This window comes from Larus michahellis, chromosome 3, assembly GCF_964199755.1.
Source record: "Larus michahellis chromosome 3, bLarMic1.1, whole genome shotgun sequence".
In the NCBI taxonomy this organism is placed as follows: domain Eukaryota; kingdom Metazoa; phylum Chordata; class Aves; order Charadriiformes; family Laridae; genus Larus; species Larus michahellis.
The window spans coordinates 48,528,779-48,553,498 of NC_133898.1; the positions used below are offsets into that span (position 1 = coordinate 48,528,779).

The window sequence follows — 24,720 nt, forward strand, 5'->3', positions numbered from 1 at the left end:
GCCTTCCTTTCCCCTTATAGGGATGTAAAGTCAGGTCCCTTTCTCCTATTCAATATCCATCACATCTGGAAGAACATAACTATCTACCCCTGTTTCTAGCATTGTTTATATTGTCCGGAAAGCTCAGAAGTTACTGAATACAAGAATAGTAATGGATAAATGGCCAGGCTTCATTTCCGAAGAAAATTAGGGAAAATTTCCAGGAACTGATTTGACTATGGCATTTCAGCACTTTCACAAGGAGAAAGTACTAAATGTCAGAGAGCTCCTGAGTGTAGTAAATAAGGATTCAATTAAGAAAACAAACAAACAAAAAAAAAACAACAAACAAACCAAACAACCAAAAAAGCCCAAAACAAACCCAAAATACACCGCCAAAGCCACCACAACCAACAGTCAGGGTAAAGAATCAGAAGCAAAACACACTTACAACCTCTTGCGGTGATCATTCCTAAATTATTCGAGAAAGCCGTGGATTCGCTTTCTCAGGATCATTCAGTCCCAAAAGCTTTAGTGAAAAATAAGGCACTCTGCTCCAAAGAGGACTCACTGGCAAAATGCAATGGCCAGGCTGAGAACAGATTACCTGAAGGCTTTTTCTGGTCTGTAATGATTTATAAAAACCTAAGGATTTCCATTTTCATATTTCACCTGCTCTTCTAATAATAAAAAGTTGCACTCAAAAGCCAAATCAAAATAATTACAAAATAATACTTGGGCTTTATGCCCTTCCAGGACAGAGCAGCTATAATTCTGCTTGCCTAAGAGACCACAGTCCAGATCCTGAGCACACTTGTAATGACAGTCTTCACTTATATGATTACTTACTATTCCCTTTCTCTGCACACAGGATGGTTCTCTTCTGTGGGCAAACTAACAATAAAAGTAGTACATGTATAAAGTACTCAAGTCCCCAGCAAAATCAAAAATTTACCTGTTTAAAATGAAAAGTGTAAATAATGCTGCCTAAGCAAACAAAATAGGCTGTGGTTTTATTTTTTAAACCAAGAGCATAAAATCAAGCTATGAATTTCAATGTTTTAATAAACTGCCAGAGCTAAGCATAGTATTTTAAAGAGAAATTACAAAACCTCAGAGCACAAAGTAACTACTCAGTGCCTAGGGCTAGAAGAAACAGAGCACTACACACATTCTTTCTTATGAAGTCTCACTGATTTTCCACTGTTGCCTCTGATACTAGCATTTAGCTGATTCAGGAAAGAGAAGTAGCTATACTCAGATAGATGGATTGCTAATCTCATCAAGTATGGAAATTCATATTTTGGGATTCTTGCACTAAAAAGGTAGGTATTTATTGCAGAGGTAATCTTGCACATTTAATACATACTAATTGAGAATTAAAATTAAATCCAGTTAGCGCACAGAGTTATTCTTTCTTAAGCACAAGGAAAGCTGTTTATTGTTCTGACTGCAGTCAGCATGAGATTTTGTTCATATTACTCAGCCGTTTCATTACTGCTCTTACCTGTTATATAATAAGAATACCTATTATATAAACACAGCATTCAAGAGATTACACACCACAAAAAGCAAAGAAGCACAAGGAGACCACTTTTAAACACAGCAGTCTTAATGATTTCTAATGTAATAAGTAATTGAGGACTGAACAGAACTCCCTTTGCAGGATTATTTCCATTTGAAAACTGAGGTCATATTGAATCCAGTTTCTAGAGAGATTGTTACTATAAATCACTATAGTTTCTTCTCCTAAATGAAAGAAAACACTGTTATACTAAATAAAAAATTGATGCTGCTTCAGGAAGATATAGTGCTTCAGACGTATGCACAAAATTACCTCTTCTCATAAAACTCAAAGTAACCACATCAGTCATTAAATGCAAAAAACACATGTTCTAACAGTTACTTCAAACAAATATGAAGCTGGCTACATAAGTACCAACCCTACAACAAATAACTATAAACGCAAAGAAAAACTCAATATATTTTTCATAGAAACTACATACAGACACTAAATGTCAGTTCTGTTAATTTAGCAGCAAGTAGATATTCAGTCATTTTAGTATTATCATTAGCCTTGGCTTCTGGAGACTTACTAGAAAGAAAAATAACGACACAGACAATGTCACATAACGACCACACTCAGAGACTTTGCTGTATCTTTTTCGTGCACATCTCAGAAGACCCATGAGTACAGAGCACGGTACATCAGTACAACTGACATCACTTTTCTTTAGGCACGGATATCAATGCCCAGAACTCTAACCTTCAGGGTTATGCACAGAAAACATCAATAACTGTTTCCAGGAAACACCAGATTACCATCAAACATGGTTCTTCCAGCTCGGAGTATGTAGGTCCCATCAGTCACTGTGCCCTACAAAAGTCTTTTTCTGTTCACATCTACTGCAGAAAATAGTCCAGAACTAGTGCAAATGTTCCGCTTGAGACTTCTATAAAGCTCTCTTTAGCCTGTCCTCTGCCTAGCAGAATCCTTGAGCTCACATTTTCTAACCGTTCTGCAGAGAACTTGGTTCTTTATCCCAAGTTCTCTGGATGTGACCTCTGTATTAAGAGTAAATATTCACTTAACAGTTGGTCCCAACACTCTGCTAAAGACAGTCCAATAGAAAATTCACCAATTAATGTTATGATTTTAAAAAAGTTTCAATAATTCGTATTTGAAAATGGATTATTTTTTTTCCATTCACTCTGTTCTGCCCTATAGCACTACTTTAACGTGCACTCCCCTACAGTCTCTTCAGTTTCTTCGCCTGCCTGCATGTGGTGGGAATGAACAGCAAGAAAATTGTTGCTCTACTGCACATACATGGCCGTACACAGTTATCACTGCACATCCTTGGGTCTGGACTTTGATTTTTGACATTATGCCTGGTTTTTTGAATTTATTTTTTTCCTGTGGATTTGCTTACTCTTGGTTTCAGGATTTACAAACTAAGGGAAGTGGGGTCCCCATTTAGAAGCATGGATCTGCTTACTCTAGTACCACCTCTTCTCCCACATGTGCTTTTCATTCTCTTGCTGTTGGAGTTAGTCCTTGGAACAAATGATCACTGACAGCACACACTTTGGATCATCCATGGGACTGTTCCTGGACTTCATTTCCCAAATACCATTTTCAGTCTCAGTGTCTGGCATTTTATGGGACTGTGGGAAAAAAAAATGTTGTATTTTGCAAGGTGAAAAAAGTGAATACTCAGTAACTTACCCCTTCTGCCTTTTCTTCTGTGTTAGCCAGCATTTCCTGGAGGGCCCGTACCGACAGAGACTGCTCCAGCACAAAAGTGCAGATGGACAAATCGGGCGGAACATTCTAGGTGAAACAAAAACATGAGATCACATTAGTGACGGATTCGCTCAATAGCACTTCCCAATGCTTCTATTTTCTCTCACTTTCCATGAATCTGAAAGATCTACTATATCCTTGAGGCTATGAAAGCCAGCCACATCGAGGCTGCAACAGTTAAGGCTTAGCCAGCAAGCAAAGGGAAGCGATTCTTCCCCTCTGCTCAGCATTTGGGAAGCTGACACCTGGGGTACTGGGTCCCATTCGGGGCCTCTCAATAAAAGACCAAAATCAATAAACTGCATCAAGTTCAGCTGAGGATTACCATGATTGTCAGGGCTGGTGCACTCATCCTGTGCGGCTGGGGAAGCTGAGCTCAATCAGCCTGCATGGAGGAGAGAGAAGAGAGGGGGATCTTACAGTTCTCTTTACCAATCTAGTGGTGACTACAGGGAAAATAGAGCCAGACTCTTCTCAGAGGGGCTCCTTGAAAGGAACAGGAGCAGCAGTATAGGATTATACAATTAGATATTAGGGAGAAAAAAAAAAAAAAAAAATCACACTGGGAGTAGAAAACACTGTCAAAGGCTGCCAAGCAAAGTGGTGAAATCTCTGCTTGGACATTAACATATGGAACATGTGTCTTAAACGTGATGATCAGATTGTGGGGGCAACAAATTCAGTCTTTAGGCTACTGTTTGTAGCCAGACCTCATCTTTGAGGGTCTTCAGGTCAAGATTCATTTTCTGTAGCAGAAACATAAGGCACTGCATATCAAGGCCAAGCCAGTAGCTTCTCAGCCTTGCAGGGCAGTATACTTCACCATGTTCTGTTCTAAGCAGGATAAAAATAGACAGACTTCTAAAACTTGTCACGACTGGAAAAAATCATTGAGCTACCGAAAAGCTAATTTTCCAGACTATCATAAAAATCAGTAATAAAATTGAAACAGGTTTGTAATAGCAATGTCTAAGTTACAAAGTAATAAAGTAAAATTAGACTTTATGTGGGGATCTTTTCCTCTGTTAATAGAATACGCAACTCCTACACACCTTTTCTTGCCTCCAGAACTTCTTTCATGTTCCTTCTCTTTTCCTTTTCATGTTAGTTGCATATTTTAGTTTAGGAATACTTTTACTGTCTATTGGATTTTTTTTTTTTTTTTTTTTTTTACACCATGAATTATTTTTACCGCTAAAGCTGTGAAACTGCACATTTATTGAAACTGTGTACAGTACATTAAATTGTAAAAGGTAGTTGCAAAACCATTTCATTCTCTCTTTTTCAAAAGTTAGTTTTCTCAGAATACCTCACACTTAATAGCTTATTAATTTGCTGCTCATCACTCCTAACTTTACAGTAATTCAAGTCTCTTTATTAACTAATAGATCTTTCATTACCTTCCACTATTTATATTTCGATAAAATGAGTGTAAAAAAGTATTTAGCCAGATCAAAAAGCATCAAATAGCACCCTATTTACATCAGATTTTGATTTATTTATGCAACTATACTTAGAAATGAAATATTTTTAAGCCAACTCTTTTAGAATCAGGCCTCTACTTACTTGTAAGTATTCTCGTTACCATTTTCCTTTTGTAGTTCCTCAGACACTACAACAGTCCTTTTCATGCTAGCATCAGGCCAACAGACAACTAATTAGATTCTCTTCAAAACATCCTCGTAACATAAGTACTATCATAAGCCCTTATTTTACAAAGCAGGAAAGAGAGCACTCAAAAATCGCAGGTTGCAAGGTGTTGTTTCTGCTCAGTAAACACGAGTACAGTTTTCCATTCTAGAAAGCCTCACAGAAAGAAACTGCCTGACAGTCCAGCTCACCTGCAGTTCTCCCCAGTGAAGACTGACTGACAAACAATAGTCTGAACAAAGCAGAAAAAGATGCTCCTTACACTGTGCTCAGAAAGATGCCAAAATTTTCTGTGTCTATTTGCTTATAAACAAACATATATAAGCAAACAAATTCTTCAGGGGGGTTAGACTAAATGACCTTTAAAGGTCCTTTCTAACTCAAGCGATGATACAATTCTATAACAGCGTTCCTACTGTTATTACTGTTATTTAAAGCAAGATGTTTGCTGGCAGAATATGTCTCTCATACAATTTTGTGACCTGTCAAAATTTTTTACTACTAGACCTACCCTACAGGTCGTACATTCCAAAATATGGAAAATCCTGCATCATTTCACACAGTGATTAAGCCAACATAACTAGGACACTCCTCCTTCATCAGTGCCATTCTCCTTTACATTCAAGACAGCCATGAGCATTTTCTTCCCTCCTCATTAAAACTGAGGAACGAAGAAAGTGACTGCACATTCTAGGAGCTGCAATGAGAGTCTGTAGCAATCAGTTTGCAATATCAGGCTTTTTTGAGGACAAGTCAAATGTGTGGGCAGGTATTTTAGTGATTGGTTTGCTAGACTATGAATACACTATTAAATAATAAAAAATTTTAAAGACAACGTTTTGCTGCATGTCTAACAACTACCCACTGATGCACTATTAATAAATACCAAACCAAACTATAACTAGCTGGAAATTTTCAGTGGTTTAATGATAATAACAAATCCTTAATTTGAGAGCAGAACACAACTTATATGCCCCAAAAATGATCAGTGCTCAAAAACAGATGTCTCAAGGGACACAAATAACGACAATGGTAATCCTGAACCTTCATTTTCACCAATTTTTATTGTATTCATCTTTGCTGCAGTAACTTCCTAAATGAAGGCATAGAAAAATAGTTCATATTCCTAAAGGGTTTTTTTGTTTTGTGACAGAATATGTAATGAGGTCCTTGGATAGTCCAAGGAATCTGTATCACTTATCTTTGATCCAAAAGATCAGTGGAAAATTCTGATAAACAATGGCAGTATTCAGAACAATTCATTTTATATCATTTTTTTTACATATTTGCAAAATCAGTTCTAATTTAATAGTTTTTAACATAAAACATACCTGGTGACTTAAAAAGTAAAATGTACCATCTGCAGTATTCCTTAGAGCTTAAAACATTTTCTCTGCTAGTTCTTGTATACAAGATTTGTCTTATTGTCAATTATTTGTCTAGACAATCTAGTCAGTCATAAATTACAACCTAATATGCAAGTAGCTTGTTAAAAAAAAAAAACACCACAGATTATAACAGAAAGAAACTAGAAATTGTATATTAAATTTCAAAAGGAGATTTAACACTGCTAGAAAAAAATAATATATTACTATTAACTTTTTCTATTGATCCTTCATGATTATTTATAATAGCACGTACAGTCAGCAAAATTAGACAGATTAAAATAATGTCACTCTCATCTGCAATTTTTAAAGCATATATATTACTGGAGTAATTGCTGGTTTATTTAGAAAATTTGAGAATTATTTATTCTTCCTGCCATTTTAAACTGTATTTATTGTGTACACTAATTTTCTGTAGTAATATTTGCGTAGTAAATTATGCTTTACTCTGTGGGAGGCAGATTTGCAAATTAGATAATCATACCCTTTATTAAAAAGGTGTTTCGAGCAAAGCTTTTGAAATGCTATTTAAAAATATCTCTAACTCTAGTCCAACCCACAACTGAATCGTGGCTACTGGATGTGTTTGTTATGCACTATTTCAGTTTTTAGTGAATTATTATTTACAAGCATGCCGTACTCCAGTGTGATGACAACGAAAGCAAGAGCCAGAGATGCAAAGCTCAGTCCTGCTATCATTACTCTGATGATTACCTAGTGCTAACAAGCCAAGGTATGACCTGCTTATATATGAATGTAAACTGAACTTCTGCCTCTCATAAATATTAGTATGAGACTGAAGAATAATAAATCACATCAGCAAACACAGTTCTGTCTCCAAGAATAAGCAGCTTTACCTCAGCTTTATTTCTCTTTCTAGTTATTTGCAATCTTCCTAGTTGTTTCCTAGGCTCATGGATATTTTTGTTTCTCTGCTAAACAAATCCCCAATGAAATGGACTTGCAGGTATTTCATCTGTAACTGTGTACTAAATATTCACACATCAGTGCCTAAAAAAACACTTAACTAAGCAGCCTGATTTACAAATCATCCACAGTTTGTAACATTGTCAAAAAATGAGATATTGGTGTTCATAACTTTTTTTAAAAGTAGCACATTTATTAGATGCCTAACTTTGAGAATCCAAATAGGAGGATCCAAAAAATTAATTTCAGTACAGAATTTAAGCAAAACATTTGTACCCCTATTCATGGGAGTAGCCTGAAAGAAACCGAACCCATCCTCTCTGTTCAAGTTACATTTAAATTTATACCTCTCAGTCTTTTTGGCAGTCCTTTCTACTTAAATGAGATTCTGGCTGGTCACAGTGATGAAACACACTCAACATTACCAAGTGAAAACATCCACTTCTAGGACTCTCTATAGAAGGCATAGCTTCCCATGTTTGCAAGCTTGTCGTCAAAAAGATGGACCCAGTACAGAAATACACAGCTCTGACGACAAGTCCCGTCAGCCACACAGGATGAGTCATATTCACCAAATCCCAGAAGAGACAGAGAATGAATTATGAGTCTTAGGGTTTCAGTTCTAGAAGAGAAGACCTTTCAATAACAGTGTCAAGCTCCTGCATGTTTATCATTAGCAGACCATGAAGGCTGCCTGGCCACCTCCTACAAAAACTTGCTTTCAGCTGCTTATGGCTATTTCAGTCTGAAACCATCACTTTCTGTACAAGGCATCTGCAGAAGACCCAGCGTTTATAGGATATTCCATCCAAAGCAGATAAGTTCTCAATATTCAAAACTTTTTTATGTTACTATATCTAAAAACCATAATGTCCTCAATGTTTTTGGAAGAGTGGTTTGACAAGGGCGTGGCCTTTTGTCACAAGTATTATTTCACTTTTTATAGGGAAAACTTTGAAAATCCGTTCAAGTTCCACTTCCTGAAAAAAGTCATTTTTCACATAGTGAAAAGTTTCTTATTAACAATCGAAAGCTCTAAATATTCCTTGTTCACAGGATAGCTGTTTCAGGGAATAAAACTGGAAAACTCAGAGGAATACCGGGAGGATGACACCAGAATAATGTCCAGAATAAAAAAACGAGGGGAAAAAGAGACCAGCACAGGAAAAAACAGCTAGTGGTGGAACTGAGGTCAGACCCAAATACACTGCAATCAATTAATTTTCGAAGCCTAGAACGCAAGACAGCTCCAAGTCCTCAGTGGTTCTTTTGAATCACGTGGGTTACCTGTGCCACTACATGCTGATCACCTGTACTTTAACATATCTTGTAATCTAACCTAAATGACTGATTGTTTTAATTTTTTAAAAAATATTATCTTTGGTGGTCTCACAAAGTTTCCATATTTTATCCACATTCCTGAGTGCAGAATTGTCTCATAAATGAAGTGGTAGATTTGACGAACCCAGTAGTGAAAAAAAATCTTGATACACTGACCATGCTTTCTGTTGATATATTAAACACTGATCAACAGTAGCCTATGTCTTATCAGAAGGAGTTACTAGTTTTTATGCCCATACGAGTCCGCAGAACAGTGAACACTAAAAACCTTTCCACTATACTCTTGTTTCCAGATAGTGAATGTCATCTGCTGGTTACCGTGGAACAGTTCCTTGGCAAAGAAAAATGCATTACCTGAAACTTAAACTGCACGAACTGAAGGAATAACATTCAGAAGGAAATGAATCCCTCACACAATCTCCTTTAAAAATCCACAAGAAATCTATTTCTACTTAGGCTGTTGTTACGTAACTACAATTCTATTCTTTTCTTTTATGCTTGCAAGCAACATCAAAGTTTTATGATACAATTTTTCAGTTTTTGCTCTTTGGAAACGACTGTGATCCTGACAGCTGTCAAGGGTCATGAGGCTACTATTAACAGAGCAGACTGTCTTAACTGCTTGGAAGCTGTAATTCCTAGTATGATGTTTACTTTCTTTATGGATTTAGGGCCTCATACATTCCATCTCTAAATAGGGTAAGTAAAGAAGTTTTTTCCTCTTACCCTCCAGTCTCTCTGTCTGGTCTCCTGTCTAACTATACAGAAGTCCAATCCACATTACTGAGAGCTGTTTTGCTTTTTTATCTATTCTCTGAAAATTTAAAACTCTTAGCAAGAGATAAAAGTGACATTGGGTAAGAAGCCATCCAACTTCATTTCAGCCTCAATGGATAAACCACATCATTCAACTCAGCAGCCATTACAACATATACTGCTGTAGCCCCAAGCTTTGATGAACGTTAGCTAATAGTATATCACCCTAATGCAATGTAAATGTGTTAATTTTTAAGGTAATCAGGAAAATTCCATGCCAATTAATAAAATAAAAAAAAAATCTCATAGGATCAACAGTGCTACAGAGATTCTAGGCACACATCCAAATTAACACATTTTTTGTTTAACTTCATGCTGATCCTGCAAATTCTACCTTACTATTCTAATCTTGTGTGTATTATTCTAAACTTTACAGTTCCGTTTTATTCTTAGAGATGATGTTGTTTTTGTAGGTACTGCAACAAATAATGGAAAAATCTAGGATATTATCAGTTGGGAGGGTATTATTGCTTTAGAATCTGGACAGAGGCAGCCACCCTTCAATTCTCGCAGCATCAGAAAGATGATCTTTATAAAAGACTTTTTTTGCCCCTTTCTAGAAAGCACAGCAGACACCCAACAGGAATATCTTCATAATCTCTGACCAGATTTATTATAAACCATGCACATTACAACAATCATACTTCAAAGTAGGAATCCTATAATCTTTCAGGATCAAACAGGCAGGGCAAACACGCACATCTTTCGTGGTTTTAATAACTGACTTGTCTCAGTAGAAATCTTACCTCTGCATACTAACCAATAGGACATTTTTTGCAGAGATTCTCTTACTGTTAAATTTATGCCGTAGCTGAAATCTTCACAGTAGAATCATAACACGTAAAAATGAAGTCCAAACAAATACAAATACTTCCAGAAAACCCTACACTAATTCTAATGGAGCCATTCATTCACTTTGCAGCGACCATGAAACAATACATCTAAGAGAAGAAAAACCTGCTTATTTATCTCATAAGCTATCAACTATAAAACATAATAATGGACACCAAATTTTAACTTCAAAGGATTTCATTGTAAGTTTTCAACTACTACACTTTCCATTTTATGTTGCTGAAATCAATCATCAACCTGTGTAACTAGGAAAATCGGTGCTTATCAAATATTGCAGGAATTAGGGACTGGGAATTTATGCTCTGAGTCACCTCTGACTTGTCCTTAAACGAAGGAAAGGAGATGCATCATCAGCTCTCTCCTGGGCAACACAGTTTCAAAGTAGCAAAGCATACAGAGCTATCAAAATCCTTTGTGGCAACATGCGACAATGCACTTAGGCACTTACAGTACTAAATTTCATATTAACAGACAATATTTTCTTTACACATATGTAAAACAAATCAGTTTTTATAACTAAAATGAATAATTCTGATTCAGGCTGTGTATAATGTTCCCCAGATTATTTTGCACCCCAGAATGTTCTGATCTCATTTACTTGATTTAAATCAATAATTCTATCAAAAATTATAGATTTATCTTAAAAGGTATACACATTCACCTCTAATGTAAAGCAAATCAATTTGAGTTGATGTAAATCAGATATGTGAATTAGAATGACATATTGAAAATTGTTCACTAAAAAAAATAATATGTCTTTAATCATGAAAATCTTGTAGCCTTAGAGAAACTCCAGCAGATATTTTGTTCAGGGACAGAAAGACATGAGGAGTCCCTAAGACTAAGGACTGTCTGGCCAGGAAATTCTTCGTGGATTTAGGGACATATATTGTCAGAGTTTTACTACTCATAGAAAGTGTAATAATACTTTCAAACATAAATATCTATTTTAAAATATCTCACCGTGTATACTCAGAAATTGTGGTTTATCTGTAAACGTGCAAACGTATACCCCTGCTTGAATCTGCATGGTACTGCATTTGAGTGTACACTGCATGATGTAAAAAATAAGCACTTAATTTACTTTGCACTTCATTAACTACAAAAATCAGAAAGCTTGGAAGACTAATTAACGATTATTTGTTCAGCTTCTGAAAGATTCAAATTTTGTCCGGTTTTGGTTTAAGGTGCTAAAATATTGTTACTAAGCCATTAAGCAAACAACTGCTGCTTAAAAGGACTCTTTGCTAATCATTCAGTAACATGCGAGCACAAAAAGCTGCCACAAAATACTGTCTAGACAAAAATACCCACATGCATTTCCCAGCAAGCAGGCCACCTGCCTCAGAAGTGAATTATGCAAGAGGTAATAAAGCAAGAGGCTTAAAATTTCAGAGAAGGAAAAGACAGTCTCAAGGAGCTGGCAAACTATGTGGACTTTTACTCTTTTCCTGCTACTTTTGAACACGTGTTCAAGGAGGAAATATAACAAGAAGTTTACAGGTATCACCCCTATGTGTGACTATCACATTCATTTAGGTCATTCACCAAACTGGTGTTTCTTCCTTGACCATACTCAAGTTCTTCTGTTCCAAAATTTCACATTTTGACATCATATGTTATCTACAGTATTAGAGACCTTTGCAGGTACCTATTATGCACAACCATATATTATTTTCTAGATGCTTTTATTTTTATTTTACCAATATCTCAGCTTTCACCTTACCAAGCAAAGATGTTCCACTCCTCTAGTATGGTACATGTCTATGCAGGAAATTTAACATAAACTTTCAAATGCCTTTGTTTGGTATTTCTTTATTTTCTAAAAAAAAAAAAAATAAAAAAAAAAATTTCCACATTCTTGCAAATTTTCCAAAATAACCAGAACTCTTCTTAATTAATTGTCCTAAGGAATCCACCTTCTCTATAGAAATAAAACAATTCTAATAAGAATTATAGGGATAGTTATGTGTACGTGAAAAGAGCTTTAATGGAAACTATAGATACAGCTAACCTCCATGATAAATAAACTGGAAACTTACACAATGGGAAAGAATTCTTTTGCCATTTTAAGTTTATAAAGTAAGACTTTTATAGTCATTAATCTGTACATCTACTTGCAACTGTATCAGCCCAAAGAGGTCAAATTAATTGTTAGTGTACTACTGACAAAATCATATATCAAATATGGTACTCAGAGCATACTAAGCTTTATTCTTACAACAGCTGAACACGCTAGGCATGTCTCTCATTTAAAATAAGACCTCATTGCCTCATTGCAACTGTGCTTCATTTCTATGGACCTTTATGTATTGCCTAATCCTTAATTAGTTTACATACAATGCAGAAAGAAATTCTGTGTAACTGGAATTTCCAATTTATTGAATAATGGGCACTCAAATGATTTCTTGGCAAGTCCGTTCACACTTCATATTGCACTGAGCAGAATATTTGTTTCCTTTCTAGGACCTCTGTCCAACCTTCTCATGCAAGTCCTGTGCTGTGCCTGTTTCTTTTTCTTGCACGGTACTCAAAACATCACAGAGCTTTGGCATTTTCCTTCCTACAGAAATAACTTATCCCTGCTGTGTCTTACTGATCAATACACACCTTGGCCATTTCAAGCATCCTGAACTACCTAAACTAATTAATCCTATATTATCTAAAGGCATTCGAACGATGGCTGTTACTGATTTTGAGTCACATTTCCCTCAATAATTTCCTTATCGCCAGCTGTAAACATCGTACTGTGCAACTAGAACTGGTCAATACTTGGAGAAATACCAAGAAAACAGGAAATTCCTAACTCCCCATTAACATTAAAAGACATTTAGATGTGGGATAGAGGTAGGGTTTACAGGATTGTTAAGGGAAGACTGTATCGGCCCAGTGAAACCAGCCCAGTGACCTATGCAACTATGACCCAGCTGCCTATGCTTTTTTTAAATGGCACGTAAAAACTCCATTCTCATGCAAGGCAACCTGCTTGTGGATGATATCTTTGTAAATATGTCAAGAAAAGAGTACAAATACCTGGAAGATGGAATAAGTTTCACCACTCCTAAACACATTCTTTATATCCAGTAAGGAAGGAAGGGAGAACTAAGGAGTTAAAGCTCTAGAACGCTGATTAGCATTATTCACAGGGACTCACTGTCTTTACAAGAATATCACTTTCTATAAGACAAGAAAAACTGTCTCACACTCAATTAGGCAGAACATTAACTTCAACCCCTTGCAGCTCACACAACCCCCCACCCAGCAGAGTGAAGGCAGAGCAAAAGTAGACCGCACACAATCACTGCTTTACAAGATCCTCGCACTGAGGCACTGAGAACCATAAAACTCCTTTCAGCCTATAAACGGTATTTGAAAAGACCAAGCCAAAAAAGACAGAGAGGAAGGACAGCTGAAGCTACTCATCATACTGTGGGAAACCACAGTATTATTTCCATCCTCCAGCTATTACAGACGTGTTGGTTTGGTAAGAAAAAACAGACTGGAGGTGTCAGTGTGGTTCATGGTTCCTGTATCAACTGCAGCCCCATCACTCATATCTACAGGTTTTCAAACAAACAGCAAACTTTCAGCAATTATTGAAAAATAATTAAAAACCCAGGAAAAGCAGCCTGAACGCTGACCTTCTGCATTTATGCATATATTTTAAGATCATAATCTCTTTCTTTACCATCTGGCCTCTGTTTTTTAAAGCAAAACAATGCAACTGTTCTCTTGCTTCTGAAACTAGAAAAAGTTATGTTTGTATTTGTATATGGCAACCTCCCTGTCAACATTAGGAAAGTTATTACAAGCAACTTTCTTTTGGGTTTCAAGCACAGGGACACAAAACATACATCTTCAACCTCCAAACTGCTTCCATTTGCCTAATTTCCCCCTTCTAATCCAGACTATTTATAAACTAACACTCTTAATTTAATGTTGCAGATAACTTGCTATCATAGCAAGTTACAGCATTCCCTCTGTTAAAAAAGCACTAATCATCTTCCTCGTTTTTCACAGGGAAGTAACCAGGAGGAAAAGCCTAGAATCTTGAAAATCACCACCCAAAATATAACAGTTTCAAAAAGTCTTAAGAAACAACAAAGAAAGATTCTTTATTTTTTTTTGTTTCATTTCATATATAATTGATATTACCTACCTCAGAAAACCATATAAATTTACTCATTAATAGGCCACATTTCTTTGTCCTAATTTCTGAGAGCCCATTGGGCTAGGATTATTCACAAGAGTCTGCAGAGCCAGATTTAGCCCAACAGTGCTTAAAAATACTGATTACATAGTAACAATACCATGATTTCAAGTGTTGAGCAGGGCCGCACAGCCCATTTAACACTGCTCCTTTATATAACATTTGTCTAAAGGGCTTAAAATAAGTAAGCATTGGCACTTCCATGTGTTCTTAGCTTGAAACACACAGATTTATGAATCTGTCTCGGTTTTTTTTAGGTTTTCAGATTTGCAGCTACATATCAGCCTAAGTAAAATTCAAACAACTGCTTTGTAACTACTCTGCATGTACTAATGAAGTACATTCTGTTATAAACCCATCACAGAAAATATTTAAAATGCTGAGCTCTAGAGGATTTAGCAGAACATGCCATTGTGTAACCTTGTGATGTTCAGTTACCCAGGGTAATGCAGCAAGCCCGAAGCCGCTGGGACTCTGCGTGCATTGAACAGCCATCGGTTGTAACTCACATCAGACAAGAACATACAGCAAGAGTGAGGTCCCACCTCAAAACGTTCTGCCTTTGCTCTACGTATCATTTTATTTATCTTTCAAGGACTTTCTTATGGTATTTTAGTATAGTTAATGTATTTGGTGAAGGCAAATAATCTTTTTCCCGTCCTTAACACCTAGTCCCAAGATTATGGAGTCTTAAGACTTTTATACTAAGTTGGGGGGGGGGGGGGCGGGGAGACACCAAGCACCAAAACTCATCAACTATGTAATTATGCGAGGGCATTGCTTTGAACAGAATATTCAAAATGCAAATAGATAAAGCTATCATGCAATAATAGCAACTCTGCTTTTTAATAGAAGCAGTACTAAAAAGGGTAGGACTCAGAAGCTAAATCACATCAAACTAGCAGGTTTGCAGAAGCCTTCAGAAAACTCACCAAACTAATTATAGGACTGTGCACCACATATTTGACCTTCTTACATCGAATCACAGAATGGTTTGGGTTGGAAGGGACCTTAAAGATCACCTAGTTCCAACCCCCCTGCCACGGGCAGGGACACCTCCCACTAGATCAGGCTGCTCACAGCCCCATCCAGCCTGGCCTTGAACACTTCCAGGGATGGGGCATCCACAGCTTCCCTGGGCAACCTGTTCCAGTGCCTCACCACCCTCACAGGAAAGAATTTCTTCCACATCGTAGTGCTTGTGTCACAGCTGTATCTCAACAGATTTTCTAGCATATCTGCTTCTTTTTATATTTTAATCTTCACATAATGAGACCCCTAAACAGTTACTAGGATATATAAAGGAAAACTGATCTAATGGGATTTTTCAGGTCATCTTCACTTATTTTATATCAGAATCTGAATTCCTACATCTGTTCCACTACAATAAAAAAACCAAACAAACCACAAACAAACAACCTCCCAAAAAAAACCCAGCGCAACCACCACCAACTACCATCACATATGTTTCTGTAAACATTTAGGGTTTGTTTGCTTGCTTTTAACAGACATTTAGATAATGAAGAAAGTTGCAAACTACATATTTGAATGGAGAAACTACAACTCATGTTTTGTTTGTTAAATTACACAAATTATACAGCTTTGGGTTAAGCTTCTTGATTGGATGGCCTATGTTACTAACAGTATGAATCATATCATTAATATCAAAAATAAAATGAGCTTTTTTGAAATTTGTCTTGCATGGGTTAGTTGATAACAGACATAATGTATGCATACATATCATACATACTATTCTTTCTTTCAGTGCCATCACTTGGCATATTATCATCACCTAATTAATTCCCCTTAACTACAAATTTGTTTTTCATTCTATCTTTCGGCTTTTGTTGCTACATTTGCAGGTTACATGTCATGCACTCTACTGGCATATTTAGGTATTTTTTACTTTCCTTTGGAGGTCCCTTTTTAAGTGCTTTATTGGTAATAGTCTTTAATATTTCTGAAATATTTTTTTGTCAAAAAAATACCAAGTACACAATACATTTAAAGTGGATTCTAAATCTCTAATACCAAGCATGCAACAAACAAAGTAGAATTATTGGTAGATATATCCAGAGAACTGGTCTGTAGTAATATCACGCTTTTAAATATTAAATAAGTGGGTGTGACTGAAAAAAACAACTTTCACATTTATGAAGATACATAAGAAGGTTTTGTAGATAGGAAGAGCTTTTAATTCCTTTTTGGTAATAAATAGTGCTTCATTAAGATAAAACTCAATGTGTATCTCTGACACAACTAGATTTGATAATGAACATTTCTGCAAGATCAGAATGATCCATTCCTGTACGTATTTGAAATTCCAAATATATGCTACAAGAGAAGATGCAATCTTCTCTTGCAAGAGAGATTCTCTATGCAAAGAGAATAATAAGATTTCCTTGATTGGATATATTATAATTACACTATTTAGTCTGTGATGCCTCGCAAGGTATCACACATTTTGTTTACTTCTTAAAAACTACCTGCATTACACATGACAGTACAAACATGCTAAGCTGTATTATTACACCTACTAATACTGCATACAATTTTGAGCTGATATAAAGCCATATTTCTGTTGCTGCTTCACATCCATGGAGATCTGACCCACTGTCTTTCATAGTCTGAATGTTTCACATCCATTTTAAATTATTCACTTTCCATCTTAAGAAATAGTTCTGTTGGTTTGTGGAGTTAAGTGCAAGGATCACAAGTCAGGTCTGGTGGATATGGCTACACATCTGCATTTAGGCTCAGGATTTATGCAAGATTTAAAAGGAATAAAAATTGAATCTGATATACATGAATAATAAACATAATATTTACAATTATATAAATTATGTATTATATAAAACTACATACAAATGGAGTGAAACACACTATGTTCCTATTTACATCGCTTCTATAGAGAAGCATTTTACTGGGAAAGAATGAATCATGGAATAAAATCCTGTCTGATCTACACCTATGAAGACTTCCTCTACCTATATCTAAATTATGTATGTAAAGTAGGGCAAGTAATGTGTAAGTATGCATAAATTTATTATCAACTCTTCATTTAAATTATTAAAATCAATTATCTTAGTGAATGTCTGCTAAATGGAGTCCTCTGAACATCAGATTACCTAAGATTACGTGCCATCTTTGCCATTAAATATGAACATTCATTTTGGCAACATGACACAAAGGCAATTAAAACGGCCTTGGAGGTGCAGCTAGAAAGCCTTGCCAAACACCTTTTTTGACTTTTTTAGAAGGATGCAATGGAAACAGAAGCACAAAAAGGAACCACAGCACTATCAAAAATAAAAAAAAACCCTTACCATATGGCAAATTCTCAGAATGATCCACTGTAAACACAAGCAGACAACACTGATTTGATTCATCAGCATGAATCAAATTTTTAAAAACTTAGTATTTCATTATATCAGTAATTGCTCAAAAAGCATCTACTTGCATCCATACATTAATGGATACCATGTGGGTTTTTTATACATTTGGATTTACACAATCAAAAACTGCATACAGCACAGGTATTGTTTCTCAGCTGTCAGAAAGAGTTTCAGGCTCTGTTTCTCTGGAGTCGGAAAGATTATTTGCCGTGGTCACTGAGAACATGCTCAAGTGTTTGCTGTACAAGACAAAAAAAAGCCTTCAGGTCTTACACTCCGAAAGACAAATGGAGAAAAGAGTTTTTCTCCCAGAGGCAACCAGGGTACAAGAGCGTAGGCCAGTGTCCCTGCCCGCCTTTAGGATGACACCGTTCTTTAGACACATCCATATAGAATTTGTCTGCTGACATGGAAATTTCTTTTGTAAATAGTGGAGAATCATACTTCCTTGTAACCTTGTCTGTGCCAGCTGACCATCCTCTCTGCCTCCCTCCACTCATTCTCCTCTTCCCTTCCTGCATAGCCACCTGTTCAGCTCCTATTGATTCACCTACTTTTTCAAAACAGACCAAAAAAAGGGCAAAGAAAAACCCCAGAGAACTGGTATTTGGCAGGACAAGAAACGGGGTGCAAGTTTTACCCTCAGGTGTTATTTTCTATCCCCTCACACAACAGTAGCATCTAAGGACCAACAAAGGATGGGACATGACTGATCTATGCAGCTGTGGGTCATGGAACAGACAGCCCCAGCCAACTGGCCTACACCAGTCCAGCACCGATCTGCAGAACCTTTCCTAGTGTTCAAACCATGACCTGCCACAGGAGAAAAGTTACTCTTCAAAAGCAAAAAAGGAAAAAAGTTATCAAATCCCTTCCTCACTTTACAAATAGACTTATTAAGCATATAATAAGGTTTTGGACTCTTCTCTCATCACTATAAGTTATTATAGGTAATGTAATTCACAGCTCAATGGAAAGTTCAAACCATAGGATCACAAACTACGCTGCCTTCTTAAAAAAAAAAAAAAAAAAAAAGAGAAAGAAAAAAAATTGGGGAGGTTTTTTTGGATCTTTAGGTCACATGGGCCCACTTCTCAAGCTTGTCCAAGTCCCTCTGTATGGCATCCCATCCCTCAGGCATGTCAACCTCAGCACTCAGACCAAAAAAATGCACAAAAAACATTCACAAATTTAGAAATACAACTGTACTGCCATTTAAAATGCTTTTTTGTGATAAGATATATTTCTTGTCAGAAACAGTACCAGATCAAATTTAACAGCAAAAGATGTCTGTCCAAGTGCTACAAAGAAACCAACCTAACGCCTCAAAACAAGCGTAACATAGCTCCAAATATGAATGAATTCCTTGTTTAAAATTCAAACACCTTACAATATGTACAGAAAAACAACAGGTTTGCAGAGCTGAGAAATAAAGAGGATGTCTTTGCTCAGTAAAGTGATTTGAAAAGCATGGATTGCTTCCAAAAGGAGTGAAGAATGTGGAACATGGAAACCGTTTTGAAATGTGAAGACATGTGAACTGATAATGCTTGTTAAAGCGTTTGCTAATTTAGCCCAACTATCATCATCCATCTTTTGTTAGTATGTTTTCAAAATCTGCTTTTCTCCTCCAACGCTGAGGGAATCTACACAACCCTCCAAAGAAACACTTGTGTTGTATATCTGAACAGAAGAAAATAAAATTCATTAAGCAATTTTCATAATGGGTCTCCCAGTGTTATTGTTGTAATGGGATAAGTATTAATAGTCAGTAGATGCCAAAGTATTCCATCATTATATATCTTCAATTTGAACGTTATTTTTGTAGTGTGAATTATTAAATGATCCTAGGGCAAGAAAGCCCATGTGAATAAGCTGTGCTAATAAAATATCAGCTACATCACCAGGAGCCATATATTGGAGAAAAGCAGGGGATTGTATCAGGCATTCTCAAGAATGCAAGTTCCAGGATGATAGCTGAGGTCTATTAGTTGTGTTTGGCCTATTACTGGTGCTTGGTTTCGTACCTCATCCATGATACCTGGCTGCAGTTCAGATGCCACACTACTGTTTGCATTAATATGCATCACAATCTCATTACACCTAGAAAATAGTCTTAAAGACATGCAGGGATTTTTTTTTAACTGGCTCAAGAACTCTACTGGAACCTTTTTCAAATTATTATATGCCTCCTGTAATATCTTCTATGCTCTTCCTTATGTAATGCAATAACAATATTGTATGGGCACAGACATTAGGAAGAAAAACATTTTTATTTACTTTTATTTACTCTTCTTTACAGTCAACTTTTCATTAAGGATTTGGTAATTTTATGGCTCCCTCAGTATTTATATCTCCAAATGACTTCAAATAAGCTCATCCTAGGAAACTGTCAGCCCTTAAAAATTAAAACAAAGATGCACTGCATGGGTTTTCTTTTGTTTGCTTTTTTTCTCCAAGCTCATGCAGAATTAGCAGAATAAATATTGCTTCACAAAACACAGAGAAAAAGCAGCATGAACAAGGAATCATAGGAAACTGATATGAAATTTACACTGTATTCCTTAAAGACAAGAATTTTTGAGTTTTATATAGTGAGAGAGAGACTGTAGACTTAATATCCAAACTTACTGAATGATAATAAATTCATTAAATAGATTTTTCTGGCCTCCCAGGCAACTAGAACTGCAACCACTTCTATCCCAACACATTTTTATTGTTAAAAAGAGTCACTTAAAACAGAGCGGCATGAATGAATTCATCAGGATCACTGCTATTATAATGAATCATTAATATCCTAGTGAAAAATTTATTACTATGAATAATACATTCAAAATGATGAGACAGAAAATGAAGCATTACTCCGCAATGTATCAGAGAGAATCAAAGTGATGTTATGGAAGTTGGCAAGATAAAAAACATCATTTTTTGTTCTAAATCTTTCTAGATGTCTTTCCAGATGCTTTACCTTTATTGTATTTTCTCATCAAACATTTATATTTTAGCTGAAGAAAAAACAAATTTGTTAAACAACATTCTTCCCTTTGTTTAAATAAAAGTCCAAGTACACCCATTACTTTGGTCACAAAACCAGTTCTGCCCTCAGAAGTCACATCTTTGTCTTCCAAACATTTATTTGAGCATATGTGATTGTGAAACAAAACCCCTCCTTTGCAACAAATAGCAAAGTTAATTTTTCAAACTACTGTATCTACTACATATATAGCAGAGTTATAGTAGGCTTAGATAACAAACTGATTAGAGGAGATAATTTTGATACTTGCACTATTACTCTGCTCAGTTAGGAATTAAAAGGACTTAAAGTAATAATCATCTCAACGTAAATGTCACAGAATAAAAACTTACAAATAGAATAATCGCTTTCTTTCCTGTGGAGTTAAAAATCAGAGTAATCAAATGTGTCTTTGAACTGCAGTGCACAAAAATTGCACTGCGGTTTACTACAACTGAGTTGAGTTTGGACAACCAAAATAACAAGCATATTACTGAGCTGGACTTCTGCAGCTAACTAGTTCTAAAGTGAGCGTGAAACAGAAAGCATAGCGTTAGAGTCCAACCAAAGGACCATGACAAAGGAAAAATTAAACTTCGAAGGGGAATTAAATATTCCTTATACTATTGATAGATTTGATTTGTCCTCTCTCCTAGACAGATTTGTGTATAGTGCATCAGAGCAAGCAATATTATAACTATATCCTTGCTTCATACATGACACTTAAAACACTCAGCAGTACCTTAGAATTTGATGTGGATTCCAAAAAGCAAAGCCTGTTGCCAAATCCTTCTGCAGCAAGACACAATTTCTGTTGCTCCTTGTGAACAGTTGCGGTGCACTGCAGAACCACCTCATCATCCTACCGAAAAAGCAAACAAAAACAGAAAAGTGGTTATGCTTCTGACCCAACAAGATCTGGAGAAGCATTGCTAAACTCAGTTATCCCTGAACACAAGTAAATTAAATTAAAAATTTTATAACTACGTATGTGCTTTTCCTGTTTGTCCATCCTTGTAACAGAGGTCAGTATGCATGAAATACAAATGTTACGGGAATAAATCCTTGTAGTAAAACAGCCAAAGATCTTGTCAACAAACCCGAAAAAACAGAAGCAGGCCCTTATTTAAATCCCACTTCTTCAAAGTAACATAACCATGAGCTGGAGAATCCCTTTGCAGAAATATGGTTTAAGTTAGAAAGAAGACTTTATTCTAATGAGTCTATTTTCTAGCAAAGGTTTTCTGTTTAAGAATAGAAAAAATAGTATCACCCTGTGTATTCTGCCCATTTATTTATGAAACAAAATTAGAGTTTCCAACAATAAATTTCACACAAATGATTGTGAAGAGGTCATTTAACGCTGTAAGCAAAATTTAATACAACAATAAAACTACAGGATGAAGCATGCAACTGGAAGCAGAAGAGGATGAGACTACAGAAATGCACGCATTAAGGCAGGCATCTTTATCAAAAACAGTTGTTCTTACAGGCAGCTTTTTACATAGGGACATTCAGAAAAGTTCATCAAATTAAAGAAATGCCTGAATTTAAATTGGACCGAGTAATTTGAAGCCACTTGTAAACATCTATCCTGAATTAAGCTGGCCTTTTATTTGGTTTAGTTTACGTCACTCTAGTAATTAACCTAAACTAAATTAAAGTGTATTTAATTTTGAGAAGAACAGGAGATTAAATAGAATTTAATCAGACACTTTAAAAATTAATCCCTAATAACTTTTTAGAATTGTCCCCATGTAGCAAACCCTAGCCCTAAGTGTAGGTAAACCCATTTTCCTTGTATACTAAGCTGCATATCACTTGTGATCCACAGTCAGTTGTAGAGGCAAAAAGTAGTAACTGCTTCCAGTCAGACATTAAATCCAGAAAGTGTAACAAGTGCGTATGTTGCATGTGTAGTTCACAATGTACAATTGTAATTAACAAAGAAAAGTCCCTACAGGCTGAAATCAAGGATCTAGAAGACCACATACACAGAGCTGAGAGCTTTGCTGTGTACTCTTTGTAAAATTAGCATCTATTAAAAGCCAGAGCATTTGGGGAGGGCGGGGGAGAATAGGTGGTTTTGGTTGTTTGGTTTTGTTTTTTAAAGCACAGAATTAGTATTTCCTAATCTTAATTGCACTTGATTCAAACAAAAGTTTATTGTCAGGTTAAAAATAGTGGTGATAGATTGCAGCTATATAAACACACTCTCCTCCTCCTTTCTCTTCCTAGCCTTTCTTCCTAAATTACCACACCAGCAGAATGGAAATTCCAGTAACCCTGTCACCATCATATGTTGTGTCCCCAAAAAGGGTCAGTAGAGAAGATGTCAACATCGTACTTCCATAGCCACACCACATAGCAAGGCCACTTTCTACTGAAATGAACCACCAATGTAATTTTTTTAATGTCCCATTTTCTATCATTGTACACCGTACTTTTAGAGAAAGTCTGAAAAGTGTTCTACATAGCCCATCTACAAAAACGATTTTATGATGACAGCAGCAAAAATATAAGTTGGTTTGGGGCAAGTCCCTGACATACTAAATTTTGGTTAATGATCTAATGCATCATATCCTTCCCTGCAAACCACTTAGGCACAATCACCAAGCATACATGTATAACGTAGATTCTGACCATTGGAGGATTAAGAACACTAATATATCAGTTGCTAAATTTCCTGACATACAAACTTTCTCAATTCATTTTGCGATCATTATCTCTTCTTTTGCTGTACAGTTTAGAGAGTAGATGGCTTATTTTGTTAAATACATAATTCACAAATAAAGACAGATTTCTTAAAAATGCTTGCTAATCAATGAAAATCAACCAACCTCCCATGCCCTTTTCAAAAGTTAATTCCTGGTTTGGCAGAACACACTCATTAAACAACAAAGCAAGTCACAACTCTGTTTTGCTACATTTTCGTTGTTTTGTGTGTAGATGGTTACAATAAATGTTCTCTTAATTCAGGTCACGGAGTCATAGTATTGTGGAACTTCTTTCTCTAGTCAAGATGGGGTTGATAAAACTGGCACAGAAGGTTAAGGAAGGTACAGTGCCATTGGCAGATCAAGTGAAAGGTGATTACAGGTAATGATGTGTTATACACACCCAGCTCTAAGTTAGTTTGCATTTCTGTGCACATCATTAGAGAAGAATCTAATATAAACTCTACCCTGGATTCAGTGTTCCAACATTTACTAACTACGTGTTCAGAAGATTCCTATAGATATACAATTTGATTGTGTTGCAGAATTATATTAAGATACATAATTCCATTCCATTTTGTTAGAGAAGGCTGATAAGTGGGTAAGCATCTCAGCACTGTCTTTCTTTCTAAACCTGTTTTCAAATCAGCAAATGCTATCCAATGCCAGTATCAGGAGAGCTAAAAATGCATAATTTCCTCATTTGAAGTCACACCGCCAGAGACCTTCACTGAAGGTCACTTTGCTCTTGTATGAAGAAAGCTATAGTGTGCATCATATTAAATGTCTATTAAATAAAAATACTTTTCAGATATTCTTAAATCTTGAATTACAAGATGTCTCAGACTGTTTCATTTCTTCCTATTACCTTCTGAGCATTTTCACATCCATACATTATGCAGATGAGGTTTTAGATCATTATTTTTTCCGTCAGTCACTGTCAGATTAGAACTGATGAAAGTAATTTATGTTTCAAAGGGCTATAACTGTAGCCTTAAAAAGTTAAGCAAATACATCATTATATATCCAGATACAATCCTATCTCCTTCTTTCCTAACTCTCCTTACATGAGACTGAAAATTTGGAGGTAGAGGCAACACAAAGGTGTTGACAGGAGTATTCATGTCT

At 36.0% G+C, this 24,720-nt stretch overlaps 1 protein-coding gene across 9 annotated transcripts in view; it reads right to left on the reverse strand.

Moving 5' to 3' along the window:
- RYR2 (ryanodine receptor 2) overlaps window positions 1–24,720 on the reverse strand; it is a 422,851-nt gene that overhangs the window by 287,477 nt on the left and 110,654 nt on the right. For all 9 annotated transcript variants that reach the window (XM_074580040.1, XM_074580034.1, XM_074580039.1 and 6 more), the window contains exons 2-3: window positions 21,618–21,737; window positions 3,209–3,313 (exon numbers count right to left, since the gene is read on the reverse strand). In XM_074580040.1, coding sequence (XP_074436141.1) covers window positions 3,209–3,313; window positions 21,618–21,737 — 225 coding nt within the window. The remainder of the gene's footprint in view (window positions 1–3,208; window positions 3,314–21,617; window positions 21,738–24,720) is intronic.